The sequence below is a fragment of the Corythoichthys intestinalis genome, chromosome 2 (genome assembly GCF_030265065.1).
Source record: "Corythoichthys intestinalis isolate RoL2023-P3 chromosome 2, ASM3026506v1, whole genome shotgun sequence".
NCBI lineage: Eukaryota > Metazoa > Chordata > Actinopteri > Syngnathiformes > Syngnathidae > Corythoichthys > Corythoichthys intestinalis.
The window spans coordinates 13,488,596-13,507,170 of NC_080396.1; the positions used below are offsets into that span (position 1 = coordinate 13,488,596).

General features: G+C 38.7%; 1 protein-coding gene across 1 annotated transcript in view; it reads left to right on the forward strand.

Moving 5' to 3' along the window:
* ctnnbl1 (catenin, beta like 1) overlaps window positions 1-18,575 on the forward strand; it is a 116,358-nt gene that overhangs the window by 33,417 nt on the left and 64,366 nt on the right. The window contains exons 7-11 of the mRNA XM_057827759.1: window positions 1,403-1,494; window positions 8,944-9,016; window positions 10,672-10,730; window positions 10,980-11,128; window positions 14,564-14,745. Of these exons, the coding sequence (XP_057683742.1) occupies window positions 1,403-1,494; window positions 8,944-9,016; window positions 10,672-10,730; window positions 10,980-11,128; window positions 14,564-14,745 (555 nt within the window). The remainder of the gene's footprint in view (window positions 1-1,402; window positions 1,495-8,943; window positions 9,017-10,671; window positions 10,731-10,979; window positions 11,129-14,563; window positions 14,746-18,575) is intronic.

An 18,575-nucleotide genomic window follows, 5' to 3' on the forward strand; every position in this document is an offset into this window, starting at 1 on the left:
GGCTTGTTTTGGCCAATATCCACCGGTGAATGGGAACCTTTTGAAACCCCAAAAAGGCGCACACGCCTCTCCCTCATACAGCAAGATTTTTCTGCAGCCGTTTGGCTGGCGTGATTCGAAATATAAGCGTATTAATCCGCAAAATCAGCTGAATCCTTAGTCCTCCTCATACAACAGTACGGCTTAGGGTTATTGTAAAAATAGAAGGGGCATTTTCCGAGTTCGTTTTCTCCTAATTTTTGAAAGAACCATAAACCATTCAACTTCAGGTCACTATTTTTCTGAGATGAAACGTCTTAGCAAAATGGTTGATATTAGAGGTGTGCAAAATTTCCGATTCTTAGATTATTCGTGATTCGGCGGTGGAAGATTCGAGAACGATTCACAAACATCCAAATTCCGATTATTGAAATATGCAAAGTAAAGCGGAAGTACATTACACTCAGCGCGCCGCGCGGTCTTCGGGACAATGAGGAACGGAGCGAGAGTAGCTAAACATCATGCTTCTCATTACCTGGCCCCTCGGGTAATGCCAATGCTCAACTCACCGCTCTTGCTCAACTCATGCCACGAGATAAAAAAACAAAACAACATACCTGACTGCTGCCGAAATGTTGCTACAAAGTACATCCACATAATGTTACGGTAGATATCATTTATATAGGACTAGATGCAATATAGTTTCGGTAGCGTTAGCAGCACAGCTACAAAAAGCTAGATGCGGGCGTGGTAAACGGCCGCCATCTTAAAGCAGTACACTTCCCTGCAAGGCTGTTGTAGCGAACCTTTCAAGCAAACCTAATTAACTTTTTATCTAAAATACTCCTAAATCGGTAAAATATTGACTTGAATCTATCTTTAAAATAGTTTTAAAACTTTCACATGTCGAAAGTAGACAAAAGGAAAATTATGGAATGACGGGAGCAATTTTAACAACTTTAACGGTTGATTCACAACATTAAAATAATTGAATGTAGTTTAAAGCTGCTGAATGGGGACTAGAGTTTTTTTATTTACTGTTATTTTTGTATATTTTTTTACTGCTATATGTTAACTTGACACTGAAATAGTAGTTTGGTTTAGCCTGAGAGTATTTTTGAACAATTTTGGAACTAATGTATAAAACATAAAATAAATAAATAAATAAATAAATAAAGGAGGGGGGTGCATCAATAATCGTTTTATAATCGAATCGGAGCCTCTGAATCGTAATCGTAATCGAATTGTTAGGTGCCCAAAGATTCTCAGCTCTAGCTGATATGTCTTAAGAAATCTGAGATTATTCTCTTTTTTTTAATTCTTGCGTTATCTAAGTTTTTGCTGTAATGGGTCACATTTACAGCAGTTTTGAGTTGTAGACTAATGCTTATTCTGTTTTTTTTTTTTTTTTTTAATCCCTCAGCCATTATAGAAAACATGGCAGAGTTTAAACCAGGCCTGTGCACAGAAGCAGCTCAGCAGGGACTCATGCAATGGCTGCTCAAGAGAATCAAGGTAAGAAGCCCATTTTCATTCAGTGACTAAACTTAAGAGGAAAAGCCGAGCTCTTTTATATTAAGTGAAATGCTGTTAGCAATTGTGGTGCCATATTATTATATACAGTGCCATCCATAATTATTGGCACCCCTGAAAAAGATGTGTTTTATAGCTTCTAATATTTTTTTTAATTCAAATAATATGGGACCTTAATGGAAAAAAGAGAAAAATCCAACCTTCAATACAAGTGCATTCATTCAGTGGGGAAAAATCCCACATAAAGAAAAAAATTATTTGACATCAAATAATGTGTGTCACAATTATTAGCACCCCTGGAGTTAATACTTTGTACAACCCCCTTTTGCCAACAAAACATGGTCTGGGGACTGAGATGGCCATGGGAGAAGCTTGATTTTGTGTCTGGTGAACCATTTCTGTGTAGATTTGGCCATATGTTTAGGGTCATTGTCTTGCTGAAAGACCCAGTGACGACCCATCTTTTTCAGGGGTGCCAATAATTATGGAGGGCACTGTATCTCCAACCAAATTGTGGACGGATTTTGCAATTCTCTTACCAGACCATAAGCAATCAGTAGATTTTATGCTTAGTCAGCACAAATACACAATGAATGGTTTGTCCGAGGAAAAGTGTACACCGCTTCCGAAAAACCCTTTAGTCTGCAAGACCAATGTTGTTCAAGTTACAATGAAAAGTAAAGAGTTCTCATTACTTCTCTGAAAAAGTAACTAATTACTTGACTAGTTATTCAATTTTGAAAGTAACTAGTTAAGTTATTTTACATAAATATATATAAAACAATAAAAAAGTGATCTTTGTTCTGTCGTACAGTAAGAGAAAAGACAACTCCTTCCGAACACTATGAAATGTAATTGAAAAATAAATCATGTTGAAACTTTGACAGGCATATTTACGTATTTTTATAAAGTTGCCTTCAAAACAAAAGTTGCTGTGCAATATGAAATAATAATCATAACCATTATATTAATCAACTGAATACATACCGTATTTTTCGGACTATAAGTCACAGTTTTTTTCATAGTTTGGCTGGGGGTGCGTCTTATACTCAGGAGCGACTTATGTGTGAAATTATTAACACATTATTATATCATTTAACATGTTATTTTGGTGTTTTGGAGTGGCATTGATGGTTTGGTAAACTTGTTAGCATGTCCTTTATGCTATAATTATCTGAATAACTCTTAATAGCTATGTTAACATACCGGCCACGTTCGCATTTGGTTGTTCGTGCACCATGTAACATTATCATACTGTACATTTATTCAGCATGTTGTTCTCTTTTGTATATTTATTTTAAATTGCCTTTCAAGATGACATATCTGTTCTATTTATTGAATTTTATCAGGTAAATTTCCTCCAAAATGCGACTTATACTCCGGAGCAGGGGTCGCGTTAACCGGATATTTTCCGTCGTTGACCGGTTTTTTAAAACGGTGACGGAAAAAACTGAAGTCCGTCCGTCATTTTGACAGGTTGCAATTCACACCCCAGACCACAGGGTGGCGAGTTAGCATATTAATTAACTATTGTCTCTCTTAATGCATGATGTCGTTGGCTCTTCTGTCAGAGTATTGTAGCGTCACCGGTGTCTGGCGGCGGCACCGTGATTGACACATCAACGCGAGGTTCTTATTGGTGCACCCGGTGTGCCAGCGCGTCATCCAATTGATGGACAAGATTGCCGCCTGTGTATAGACCCCAATCACATGACGTCACAACTCCGCCCCCCTGACTGGAGCCGCCATATTGTGTGTCAGCTCGTCATGTTTACACATTACCGCTACGTACATGCCTCCTATTACGGGGTGTTTTTCTGCTCGTCAATATTAATAATCAAAATGGTGAAGGCGTGTGTGGCGGTTGGTTGCTGTAACAGAGAAGATAGACGGAGAGACTTGAAGTTCTACCGTATTCTGAGAGACCCGAAGATGAGAGCGAGATGGACTGCTGTAATTCGACAAGAAATCTGGGCACCAAACGATCACCACAGACTATGTAGTAGTCATTTTATATCTGGTAAGATGCATTTAATATATATTTAGAAGATTTTGGGCTGACAACCACAATTAAGATCATTGTGTGACGTTGGTGATTGGGGTCTATATCGTTGCCTCTTTTTCTTTGGGGGCGGAGTTGTTGGCGGTAAGCAGAGTAAAAAGGGAGAAAAATGCCACGACTTCCGTGTCTAATTTTTCGCCGCCAAGCAAGCGTTACAATATTAATTAAAAATGAATGAAAACTAAATACTTTTGAATATGTCATCATTATCATTTTAAAAATGTAAGTGACGGGTAAAAATAGACTATGACCGGATTTTTATGACCCTGTCAGTCAAAATGACAGACAACGAAAATGTCTAGTGCAACCTCTGCTCCGGAGCGACTTATATATGTTTTTTTCCTCTTAGTTGGGCATTTTATGGCTGGTGCGACTTATACTCAGGTGCGACTTCTAGTCCGAAAAATACGGTAATCAACAAGACCTGCTCTACTCTGTCAGACTGTCTCTGATTGGCGTACACTGACATTTTTCCCTAATGTTATCCGATGAATCAGTTCTCCCCAACTTTTTTTGCACCACGGACTGGTGTGATATGGGCCTTTTTTTCACGGACAGGCAATGTGTAGCAGAAAACTACAGTTAATATAAAATAAAACGATTGGGTTAAAAGCAAACATTAAATGCTGGGAAAATGTAACTCGCCAAATGCTGAATCAACCTTTTTTAACAGCGGCCTCTCCTAAAACTTGACGCAAATATCCTTGGTCGCAGACATAATGAGTTTTTCTCCAGTCGTGAAAGGTTTCTTGGCTTTTGCAATACGGTTCGCCTCAAGCTATGATGCTCTCAGTGCATTTGTTTTTGTTGCCTCTTTTGCTAGCTTTTAGCCACATATTATGCCGAATAGACTTGGTTGTAGGCTCCTCTTCTGGCTCTGCAGGTGGCATTTTCCATGTAAAAAAGCAGTCCAAAGACGTCGCCGCCCGCAGCAAACCGGCAATAGCAACTAACGTTACTGTTTACATTGACTGACGCTGGGCTGCTATAGGTGTGCAAATACCCCAGTAATGGCGACTAACCACGAGATAGGGACGTGCACAAATCTCTACTCAGATGAGTTAAAAGAATAGACAAGCATATTGATGTGTCAGGAGTAGATATGTGCTGATTACTGGTCGCAAGGTATACCGTGGTATGAAAACGTCAAGGTTGTTCATTATGTTTTATTGATTAACTTACCCATGCCGCAACTGGACCTTAACCAGGCCAAAGCAGGACTCTTCCTATGTTTAAAGCAGGACTCTCACATATAACATCGTACACATCTCATGAACAACAAGATTTTGGTCTGTTTTGGTCTTTTAAGTGGGCCAAATCAATTATATTTAAAGTAAAATAATGGAAATTGCTTCTGTAATTGCATTGTTTGAATAAGCCATGTAAATTGCTATGATCCGAGGTTTTGAACAGGTGTGATACTAGTGTGTGGCCACCCTGTAGACATCTGATGTTGCTCACTGTGGTCTGCAGTTTGCTCAGGGAGCTTATGTGTCTGCTCAGACACATGAAAAATTAGAGGGAACATTGCTTCCAATATGGTTTCGCATTTATATAAAAGTAAAGGTTGGTAAACACTGTCATGGAGTTAACTCCAGCGTGTTTAGTGTGTCTAGCAGTGGTAAAACACGTGGTATTTTCTCTCTGGCAACTGTCTGTATTGAGAAAGAGTGTGTGTGTATAATGTAAACACAATACGGGTAATACACATGTGCTTTTAATGGAAAATAATTCAATTAATTTTTTTTTCTGAGGGTAATAATGCTCTGGCTGTGGGTTTAAGCCAGGGGTGTCCAAACTTTTTGCAAAGGGGGCCAGATTTGGTGTGGTAAAAATTTGGGGGGCCGACCTTGGCTGATGTCCTTTATGTCGAACAAAATAATTAAGCAAATTTTAGCAATCCATTCTGTGTGTCACATTTGCTTTATTATTTTTTTAAGTAACAATTTTAACAATCTCGCAACTAACCTTTGTGATGTTCTCTTTCAACTCTCGGGCTCTTGTGAAATACTGCTGCCGTGAAATTAAACTAGCTTCAAGTTGCTTCAATTTCTACGGATCTTCCCTGTAATCTTGTCGTACATTTCAGCGTGTCTTGTTTGGTAATATCGCCTCACATTGAACTCTTTAAAAACAGCAACTGTCTTTTCGCAAATGAGGCAGACAGTTGTTGCGTATTTTAGTGAAGAAACAGTCCATTTTCCATCTATCCTTGAAGCGTCGGCCGTTGCAGTCAACGTTTTTTTTGTTGTTGTTGTTGATTGTCGTGGGCCAGACGTTATTGATTTTATGACAGATGTTGGGGGCCGAATGAAATGTGTCCACGGGCCGCATTTGGCCCCCGGGCCGGACTTTGGACATGTCTGGTATAAGCCCACCAAAAGGAATGCATTTATTTTAATTTTATTTAGAATATTCTTTATTATTATTATTTTTTTTTTTACAATTTAACATTATACCGTATTTTCCGGACTAGAAGTCGCACTTGAGTATAAGTCGCACCAGCCATAAAATGCCCAACGAAGAGAAAACATATATAAGTCGCACCGAGGTATAAGTCGCATTTTTGGGGGAAATTTACTTGATAAAATCCAACACATAGAACAGATATTTCATCTTGAAAGGCAATTTGATATAAAAATACAATAGAGAACAACACGCTGAATAAATGTACAGTGTACAGTGCATGAACAACGAAATGCGAATACCCTAATTTCTGGACTATAAGGCGCACCTGACTATAAGCCGCAACCCACCAAATTTGACATGAAAACGGCATTTGTTCATAGATAAGCCGCACTGGACTATAAGCTGCAGTTGTCCTCATTGTATTATGGGATATTTACACCAAAAGATATTAACTGGTAACACTTCATTTGACAATGGCATCATAAGATTGTCACGAGACCAAATGAACCACCATTAAGCTTTGAACCAATTGGGTGCAAAGCCTTATTGTTTCTAAAACCTTCATTTGGCCATCACTGCTCCCTTGGGGGAGACAGTCAACCTCTGCTGCCACCTGCTTTCAACACTGTTGTCTTCCAACGTTCCTCCTAGCATGCATTGCGGTGCTACAGATGTAAATAGCAATCAAAATTCATGTTCTGTGCTGATTATTTCTTCAGTTACTGTTCCAGTTGTTTCATTAATTGCTACTTATGGTATTTGGTAACATTTTCTTGGATAGTGGTGCCATAATACTGTCATATGACTGTCATAATTATTACATGACAAGGTCATAAGCATTAATGAATGCTTATAATAGAGGTCGGTTAGTGTCATCCAGCAAATTATCTCACTTTTGAATGGCCGTAAAAGATCTGAGCTGCACATAAATGGAGTTAGTGAAATAATATGCCACATGACACATATTGACATCTGTCATAAGCATTCAGTAATGCCCATGATAGTGTCATGTCATAATTATGATGTTCTTATGACAGTCTTATGATGACGCTGTCAAATAAAGTGTTACCTATTAACCCAAATAAATCAACAAATAAGCCGCACTGGACTATAAGCCGCAGGATTCAAAATGAGGGAAAAAAGTAGCGGCCTATAGTCCGAAAATTAGGGTATACTGTCCTCACCAGGACGCTACGGCTCGGTCCTGGCTACCTCCCAAATGACGATGCTGAACGTCCGTATAATTTGCTGAATCAAATTGGTCCTCGATACAAAACAGGTTCGCATCAATGTAAATACTGTAAATGATAATTAGGTGATATTACAGCAATGACATAAACGGATAGCATGTGTTCGCTAGCATTAGCACGTCGTTCAAACAACCACACAACTGGCTCTAAGTGTCCGATCGCGGGTGGAAAACACAACAACAACAACAGAAAAGATGATACACACAGGTGTTGCCTCTGTAGAGATGGCCGTGGCGTGTGTCTCTCTCTTTCTGGGAAAACCCATGGGCAGTGTATCAAATACTTGCTCTCCCCACTGTACCGCTGTAATAGATAGTCTAAATAGAGATATTTTAAAAGCATAAACAATGAACGTAGGTTCGCAGCCGTGTTTCTCTCTCGCTAACTCGCCCACTCACTCAGCGCTACATAGCTGTCCGTCTTCTTCTGGCGTGTGAGAGCTCTTCTTCATGTAAACAAGTTCGAGTGCGCCCCCACATGGGCGTGAAAGCGCCACAAACTAAAAGCATGCATTTCAATATAAAAAAAAGTCAATAATACAATTGAACACACATTGTCAAAGGCAGAATGCGAACGTGGCCATAGCTATTAAGAGTTATTCAGATAACTATAGCATTAAGAACATGCTAACAAGTTTACCAAGCTATCAGTGTCACTCCAAAACACCAAAATAACATGTGAAATGATATCATATGTTAATAATTTCACACATAAGTCGCTCCTGAGTATAAGTCGCACCCCCAGCCAAAATATGAAAAAAACGCGACTTATAGTCCGAAAAATACGGTACTTATGTTCCAATTTGCTAATATGTTTTGAAAAATAAAAATCCTGTTCAATGTATTTTTTTATTTTATTTATTTATTTTTTTTGACACCCAGGTTGTCAAAGTAACACATTTTAGAGCTGTAATTGCAACCGTAAAACTGTGATATTTTGGCTTACGGTTATCATACTGTCAGAATATCATACCGGCACATGCGTAGTCAGGAGGCACAGGCTAGATTACGGTCGTTAACAAATGATTTAATATTGCTCTGTGGCCCAGTAGCAAATGCGCCACGGACTGGTACAAGGGTTATATAAATAAATAACTTCTGGAACGTGCTGTGTTCAGATTAGAGTGAGAAGAGCCATGTGGACTCTGAGGCTTGTATGAGAGCACAAACTGTCAACAGAGAGCAGAACAGATAGTGCTCTCTCTCACAGAGAGCAGAAAAGACGTCTGTAAAATGACAGATAGATTCACGTGCCACGGCGCCGCAGGAGGAGACTTTTTACTTGGATCACATGACATAAATAACTTTGGTAATGCTCGTACAATGACTATAGGGCCGTTTCTCTAGGATGAGAAAATATAAGAAGTTATTTAAGAAGTTACAGCAAAAAGTAGTTTTATTATGTAATGTAATTAATGTAAGGGTGTTGGTTACAACACTGTTAAAAACTAAGAAGCAGTTAATCTTCATTTATTCAACATTTTTTTTTTTTTTTTTTTTTTAAATTTAATTTTTTTCAACAGATGCTCTTCCTGTTACAACCCTTTTTTTCTCTCACACATTCTAACCTAAAGTCTTGTGTTGATAGACAAAGACTTGCAGGTGCTGAATAGATTTGAAGCAACGTTTTGAAGCAATATTAATGTTGCACTGAAATCAAGAGCTGTATTAGGAGAAAGCTAATTGAATTTTTCTTACTATTTCCTGTTAGGCAAAGATGCCTTTTGATGCCAACAAGCTGTACTGCAGTGAAATTCTGGCCATCTTGTTGCAAAACAATGACAGTAAGTGTGCCGTCGTGAATCATACTGTGTGTAGCTTACAAATTATGTTTCAGAGCTCATCTCTTTTTAATTACAAAGTCTCACTATAGATGCCCTTTTAAAAATTATTCATGTTTTCACTTTTTATCATATTTCCCATCACTTCTTGATTTTATTTGCTTCACTACTCTTCTATTAATCTCAGTCTCATTAAATTTCTTCATTAATTTTCTCTCTCTGTGTCTGCTGTGTTTTCCATTTTATTACCCCCGCTAACTTGTAAAGTCCAAGGTACCAGACCAGTGAAAAGGTTTCATTAATAGTACACGATAGGGCCTGACTCATATGATGTTTTAGGTTGTTTCTGATATTTGGATTAATATTCCGATAACAGATGAGTTGGTTGATTTAATCTTGAAAATATATAATGAGTAAAATCACTTCTTGTTTGTCCTCTATAGATTGTGGCATAGTTTTTCGTTAAAATGACATGAAACCAATAACAGTGCTTTATAGTTATAGAAAAAGCAAAAAAAAAGTACATAAATAACAACTATTCATTGTACCCCACAAAATCTTTATTCAGAATGTGATTTTTCAATTCCTTCTCAAGCAATACCGAATTAAAATACAACAGTGCTTCAAGATACATTTAGGAATACCAACTTTTAACTTAAATATTACGAATGCAAGTTTGTGCATCTTATTCGGAAAAACACTTTTAAAAAAAAAAATCCAAATTGTGCTGGATAAATCGTGTACTGGCTTAATTATTAATGTAATTTTAATTGTGTTTTTTAAAATGACGCAGGTTATTCTAAAAATGTAATGTATTGTTGTAATATATGGTAAAAGTAAATCGGCATGAGTAGAACCTTGAACATGAAAATTATTATTATTATTATTATTATTTTTTTTTTTAACCTCTCCTGTTCAGCTGTTTGACACGGAGAATGGAAGTCTGAGTGCCCGGTTGGTCTGAACAGTTTTAATGTTTCACATTGAGAGTATGACATACTCCCATTGTGATCATTCACATACCTCGTTTATTATGACAAAACAGCGAACAGGAAGGGGTTATGGGGGAACAGAAGAAAAGATTCACAAGAGAAGGAAGAAAAGAAACATAAACAATAAGAAGAAATACATTGAATGTCTAACTACTAACATGTTGGTGCTATTTGTCAGCTAGATGTATTTCTGGTTGACACCATGTGGGGGGCCTGTTGACCAGGGAAAGAAGGGGACGGGGTGGGGGAGTCTATAAGCTAAGTGATTGAAAGGGGAAGAGTGTACACAAATCAGGTCTGTTATCTAGAAACCAGTAATCGTGTGAATCCCACGTGAGTGTAAACCCGTTGGCGACCGACCCTACGCTGCCGCCTGCCAATCCCGGCAAAATGAAAATTATAAAAGTGCCTCAATTGGCTAAAATGCCGCAATTGTCAGGCCGATTAATCGGTCATACCCACAATTTGGTCATGTCATGTTTCGTTACCATTTACCATTACTAATCTCAACCTTCCCTAGTTCTACATTTAAACATTTAAGATGGAAAAAGGGTGGGGGGTTGTCATTGGCAATGAACGCCCATCATTTAAAAACTGAAAATGCTTTATTTTAGTTTCCTTCTCTCACCAAGTCTCTCACCAAGTTTTTCATTCTATCTTCCACAGGCACAAGAGAACTCTTGGGGGAGCTGGATGGCATTGATGTGTTACTGCAGCAACTCTCTGTATGACTTTCTGAGATGATTGCTTTTCTATTTTAATCATAACATCGATACAACAATACAATCTTTGGCTAAAGAGAATAAAGATGACAATTGTTCTCTATTACTGTAGCCTGTGCGATGTGGAAGAAAAAGCATTAGCAAGATTAGTGGAAAGACTTATTGTGTTAAACGCACCTTTGATTAATGCAGGTCAATGCACGGATCTTTCTCACAGTTGTTTGTGATCTGTACTTGTAAATTGCCTTTTAGGTGTTTAAACGTCACAACCCGTCCACAGCTGAGGAGCAAGAGATGATGGAGAATCTTTTCGATGCACTGTGTTCATGCCTAATGTTGCCAGCTAATCGGGACCGTTTCCTCAAGGGAGAAGGTCTTCAACTAATGAATCTCATGCTTCGGTGAGACTGAATGTTTGACTAATTCCAGCATGTAAACAACCTACACTTACCATCACAAGTTGCAACTGCATCAAGCTGCAAGGTTTAATCAATGACAAACACCATAAAAGTTGTCAAAACAAATCCAGACCTGAGGTCTTCACACTCTGAATGTTTGGTTTACTTAGGCCAGGGGTTCCCAACCTATTCCACTAAGGCACACTGTGGGTGCAGGATTTCATTCTTACCAAACAAGATGACAACACTTTTTCCCCAATCTGGTGTTTTACAAGTGCAATCAGTTGATTGCAGTCAGGTGTGGCTTGTTTTAGCAGAAGCCTCATTGGTTCAACTGTCTCTGCTGGATCGGCTGGAACAAAAACCAGGACCCACAGTGTGCCTTGAGGACTGGGTTGAAAACCCCTGACTTAGGCGAGGTTCATACCGCAGGTCTTAATGTACAAATGCGATTTTTCTTCATATCCAGCAGACTGCCTTTTTCCATTGAGTCCGTAAATGTCGTACGCATGCGCACTAACTCGCAGTCTGACATGCGCAGAGAAAACTGACCCGCATGCGCAGAAGCATCAAAACAAATTGCTACACATGCTGGTTTTATGTCATTCTAGGGCTATCATATTTTGATTTCCAAGAAGAGGACACAGATAAGAGACCTAAATAATCCCTGTTTAGTCTCATATTCAGTTTACATGGATTGATAGCACACATGCATGATGCACACACATAGGGTCAGTTTGCCCCAACTCTTGGCCATGTAAGCAATATTGAAATACAGTACTGCTCATTTGGCGTACGGAAAGAAAAAAAAACATTGTCAGGCTTACCCCCTCCCCCAATTTATTTTTGAATGACTGTTGTCAAGCCCGCCTCTTCCCTAAAAGAGTTCAAGCTAGGCGCTAACGCTAATGTACCGCTCCATCGCTGCCGTCTTCCGTGCCTCTTGCTCTTTGCTGACGTAATTGCCGCATGAATTCCGATTTGGGAGATTTGACAGTTCGGATCGTGGCCACATTCTGGAAAAATGTGGCCCAAATCGGATTTTAACCATATACGAAAGTGACTTAGATCGGATTTGAAATGGTCCACTTTTACGCAACCTGTCCCGTTCAGATCGACAAGTTAATGCCTCACTCGAGTCGGAAAAACACTATAAAATCGGAATTGTGCATTAAGACCTGTGGTATGAACCTAGCCTTGGTATCAGCATACAAATGAGGACTCATCTGAAAACTGAATACAGTGGTACCTCTACATACAAAGTTCATTCGTTCCAGGACCTTGTTTGTAAGTCAAAATGGTCGTATGTCGAGCAGGATTTTCCCATAGGAATACATTAGAATTCCATTAATTTGTTCCACAGCCCAAAAACCTACACTAAATCCTTAATAAATACTGCTGGTACTACTACAAATGGTAATTACACATAGCAAAACAAACAAATAAATTATTAATAAAAATCAGAATAATAATATAATAATAATAATTATAATTAGGCCTGCAGCTATCGATTATTTTAGTAGTCGATTAATCGATGAACTAGTCAGTTGCAATAATCGAGTTATGGGATAAGAACATAAAAAAATAAAATACCTGACCTGAGCATCAAACGGTATTAAAAAAATAAATAAATAAATGAGGATATATGTACAACAAAACAACAGTTGGCTAACTTACATAGCAAAAGTCAGTTAACTTAAATGCTATAAAATGCCAACTTTTTTTTTTACAATGCTCTTAACAAATAGTTCAAACACACAAAAAACGGCTAAATAAACCTTTAAACTAAATTACAAATGCATTAAAAAAACATTAGCTAAAACAAAAACCTACCTAATGTTGGTCTTAACAGGGAGTAGCTGGATTCATCCATGTGAAATGAGGCAGACTAGAGGGCAGTGTATCCACCTAAATCAATAAAACTAAATGCAAACACTTCCAAAACAAACCATTACAACGCCACTTTAATTAAACGAATACTCGAGGCAGCAAAATTTAATTCGAATGTTTTTTTTTCTATCAAATACTCGAGTTAATCGATTAATCGTTGCAGCACTAATAATAATAATAATAATACCTCTAAAAAATCGTGTTCTACAGTGGCGAAAATTTTTTGCTGTACCTGAACGCACCACATGGTTGACGTGAGAGAGGGCGGACTATTTTCACTTTCACTTTACATGTTCAGCTTTGGGGGACAGGCGAAGATGGCGATTTCTTTGGTGATGTTACCACAATAATAATTGTCACCTTAACTTATAACGACCGGCGAACGGAGGTCGGAGGAGGACCGTCGAAAGTAGACATTCTACGACCATATTTTCGAGCCAGTTCACAGATGCGCACACGACGCTACTATTTCCAACTTCATTTCAATGTTAAGCATCACCTTTTTCCTTTTTTTCACCACCTGCACTAACATTATTGGAACCCATGTTGATCGCTCTCACAAAAGAATATTCCGTGAGTCCGTCTTGTGGTGGGAAAAAACTGCGCCGCTGTCAGAGATCGTCGTATTTCGAGCATGTTGTCGGATGTAGAAAGAAATGGCGAGAGAAATTTCATGTCGGTTGTTGAAAAGATCGTGTGTTGAAGCGATCGGATGTCGAGGTACCACTGTATCTCATTTTGGATGTGTAAATTCAAAGGACCGATGGATTTACTGTGGAATTTTGTTGAGCTCTCCTTAAGAAAATGCAAAAATGCCTATGCAAATGTTCAAAACTGCTTAAACTGTTGGCTAAAGTATTACACTGTGATTCCTATGACATAATCATTCCTCACTTGTTACTCAGTTCCAACCATCTTGGATTGTATTCCTCTCGAAATCAGGACCGTTAATATTTTAATACCTGGACTGTTAAAGGAAGCTTGTAAAATAGGTTGGCATAAAAATCTCAAAAGGGAGGGTTAAGAGATCCTTTCACCCCAGCTTTCTATACTGTTCTGTGTTGAATACAGTACATACACAGTCAATATCAGGGTCATAAGTATATTGTTGTTGACACCCGGAGGTTTTATGTCAAGTGTCTAGCTAGTGAATAGGCTACTTCCCCTTGGGAAAATGTGCTGTATATTGCTCCACCCCTGGCCTCTACAACCGTCCATCACACCTAATGTTTCTGTCTGGAGAACCATAGTCAACTGCCTGAAATATGTCCCCCTACTCTAAGATAAATACTGTCATCTGTCATGTGTGGCAATGCAGGAAGACAAATGACTGCATTTACTATGAGGAGGTGTACACTGAAAAGAGAAACTGAACAGTCATATTTTGCCCCTATTATGATTATACCATTACATTTTTTTTTTGTTTGAATAATTCTAGGACGTTTAATGCTGTTTCAATAAATTTATTTTCTTACTTAAAAGTCAACAACCTATTAGATTTGATGAAAATATTGAAGTTGATAACACCTTGTTTTGTACTTTTTACAGAGAAAAGAAAATGTCTCGGACCAGCTCTCTCAAAGTTCTGGATCATGGGATGATCGGACCAGAGGGAGGTGATAACTGTCATAAGTTTGTGGACATCCTTGGATTGAGAACCATTTTTCCACTTTTCATGAAAACTCCCAAAAAGATGAGGAGCTCTGGAACCTCTGAGAAAGAACATGAAGGTCAGTCACTAATTTCAGTAAGATTAGTTAAGCGATCTTGGTCTCTTGACAGTTTTAATAAGGTGTTGCAAAGATCTCACATGATTATGTTGAATGTTCATCTATAGTTGTCGCCAGGAGTTCAAGTGTTTTTTAATGCGACAAATGGAGCCTTGCCTTTGAACTGAAAAAACGGTCAGGCCTTTAAATACTTGCTCATTAACTTCATTTTTCCAATTCAATTCAATTCTATTTTATTTGTATAGCCCTAAATCACAACAAGGTTGTCTCAAAGGGCTTTGCAGAGGCAAAATGATACACAGTCAGAAACAGCAATTGAAGTAAACATAGATGAATAAATAAAGTTCAAGTCCTGGGCATCCCCCATCCTTGGACCCTCCATGTCGGCAAGGAAAAACTCCAAAAACTCCAAGCACTTTGGGAGAAAATGAGAAACCTTGGGGAGTACCACAGTCAGGCGAGATCCACTCCCAGGACGGATAGACAAGATGCACCAGGACTGCTAATGGGAATTAGCAGACGGGGTTACAGTCTGTAAAGATGCAGTAGAGTAAAGGAACAAGAAGAGGTCCATCTAGCCAGATGAGACGGGGGTGGCAACGAGGACGTCCATCCAGCCAAGGGTCCGGATAGTCAGGAGGCTGCAGCTGAAAAATACAGGCATGAAAATCTCTCACCTTTCGGCGAAATTCGCCGTTTTGAAGTAAAAAATGATGACCTACGTGAATCATGTAGATCCGAGGAGAAATTATTTAAGGGGGGTTGGGGGGGGTGTCAGGTGTAGGCATGTGCCGGTTACCTTCACGGATTACCAAGCTATGAAAAAGTCGCGGTTACAAAATCACTAAAATTTTCCGTCATACATTAGTACGTATTCGTTATTTTTCATGTGTCAAAAATGCAGCCAGAAGTGGCTTGGCGCGGCAGCGCTTACCCCTTCCCCTGTTTGATGCTGCGTGTGTCAGTCACGCTATTCCAGCAAACCCAAAAAACAAACACTCCAAACACAAGGCGTACTTTTCTTCAATTTATTGAGCTCTCAAATCGTGGTAACTGAAATATACCAAATGAATATATTTAAAACGTTGTACAATCGTATATTCAACGTGTGAGTAGCTTCAACAGGTTAGCTTCATGAAAAAGTTCGCCAAAAACAAAACACACGTTTTCCTTTCAAATTCAATACACAAAGTTACTAAAAACTTACAAAGACGAATGATAGGCAAGGCTTAGCTAGGAGAGCAACTTCATTGAGGTTAATCACAGCCGCTGAGAGAGAAAAAACAAGTTTGAATGCAGGGGGGAAAAAAAGAGAGCGTCAAAGATCGCTAATTGCGACAGATGATCTTCTCCTAAGCTCAAATTCACATTCGCTGGACGAGGAGAGGTCTCACTCCCAATTTTTTTAGATGAATGCGTTTGCCAGCATATTGAATAGGGAATGGGACGTACTACGTCACTGTTTGGCTAGGCCGCCATGCTGGTAATATCCTTACTTCCGGTCCGGCAGACTCAACGGGGATTGTAACGTGTGGTAGTGCTAAGCTAATTTCTTCGGTGTATTAGAAAGAAAATATGGGTGTTTATTGTTGTGTTACCGGGTGCAACAGTGTCTCCTGCGACAAAAAAAAGGGCGAGGAAAACTGGACTCACTTTTCACCGTTTTCCTGCATGGAGGACCAAATATCAGATCACGAAGGCACGACGGATGGCTGGGTTGCAGCGGTTCGTCGGAAAAGCATTTCTTTTGATCATATTTCTGCTGGAATGAGAGTGTGTTCCCGTCATCTGTACTCTTGTAAGTTGAACGATTTATCCACTGTTTTGGTTTCAATCCGTTTTTTTATTATTATTTTTTTTACCGTTGTGTAAATCTGCCTCGGTAGCAATGCTTACCTACTACGACTCACCTACCTGTTGTGTTCCTAGGTAAACCTGCTGACAAGACATCCCGATTGGTCACCATCTCCCTTCTTGGATTATTTGACAAAGAAAATTTGTTCAATTGAGTGGTTCCATTTGTCTTGTGTCGGAATCAAACAAGCCCCTGCAGCAGACGGCATCTGGGTCTGCCCTTCTTGCTGATAAACTGCGGGCTTTTAACTTGTGAAAATGCAAGAACTTTAATGCACATATTTATTCTGCCTGGCTATTTAACTAAGGCCAGTGAAGTGTTTTTTTTGTTTTTTTTTAACCACTTTGACAAAGACACGTTTCATTGTAATGTTGAATTGATAAATTCTATTATTATTTATAATTATTCTTGTTTGCACTAATGTAGACTTTAGACTGTCAATTCAAATAGTGTTGGAAAAGTTGCAATACCTAAAATAGAAATGCAAGAACTGTAATGTACATATTTATACACCTTTATCTACCTAAGGCCACTGAATGTTTTTTTAACTGCTTTGAAAAATACAGGTTTTGTTGTGATCTTGTATTTATATAGTATATAGCTTTTAATAATGTATTATATTATGTATTATAATATTTGCTACCCCCTGTCAGAGTGTGAGCCATTTTGCACTAAAAGGATTTTAAACTGTCAGTTCAAATATTGTGTTGGAGAACTTGCAATACTTAAAATGGAAATGCAAGAACTTTAAACCACATATTTATTCTGTCTGGCAATTTACCCAAGGCCAGTAAATAGTTTTTAAACTGCTTTGACAAAGACACGTTTATGTTAAACTTGTATATATTACTTATAATTTTATAATATTTGCTGACCCCGTCAGAGGGTGGGCCTTGTTTGCACTAATTTAAGATTTTAAACTGTCAGCTCAAATATTGTATTGGAGAAGTTGCATTACTTGAAATAAATCTATTGCAACTTATCAGTCCCAGTTCTTGTCTACAACACTGTCCACACATTGTCAATGCATATTCCAAATAGAATAACAAAATTAAGTCACCTGACTTTGTAATTATTACACCTGTTTATTATGAAGACCTGAAGTAAACAACAAGCAGTTACAGTTTGTCAAGAAGTTGTTCAAGTCATGTTTTGGTATTCATATTTTATTGACTTTTCACAACAACACTTGGGCTCATGTTTGTAAGAGCACAGCAAACAGAAGTTTCAGAGTGCACTTTTCGCCTTTCCAACCTCTTATCACGCTCCGATTTGGTGCGCTTGACCTCAGAATAACCCAAGAAGAGATATGGTGACCGATCAGGATGTGTTGTCAGCATTTCATATGCAGGTTTTCCTCGGAACACAACAGGTAGGTAGGTGAGGAGTAGTAGTAGGTTAGCATTGCTACCGAGGCAGATTTACACAATGGTAAAAAAAAATTAAAAAAACGTATTGAAACCAAAACGGATAAATCGTTCAACTTACAAGAGCAGAAATGACGGGAACACGCTCTCATTCCAGCAGAAATAATAATAAAAAGAAATGTTTTTCCGACGAACCGCTGCGACCCAAGCCATCCGTCGTGCCTTCGTGATCTGATATTTGGTCCACCATGCAGGAAAACGGTGAAAAGTGAGTCCAGTTTTCCTTGCCCTTTTTTTGTCGTGGGTGGGAGACGCTGTTGCACCCGGTAACACAACAATACACACCCATATTTTCTCTCTAATACACCGAAGGAATTAGCTTAGCACTACCACACGTTACAATCCCCGTTGAGTCTGCCGGACCGGAAGTAAGGATATTACCAGCATGGCGGCCTAGCCAAACAGTGACGTAGTACGTCCCATTCCCTATTTGGTGAGTAATGGTTTCAATCGTTTTCATATTTTGCGGTATGACAGCTAGCAAAATCTCTGGTGAAAAAATAGCTCCCGTTAAGTTAGCGTCAAGCTTGTGTATTTAACGGTAATAT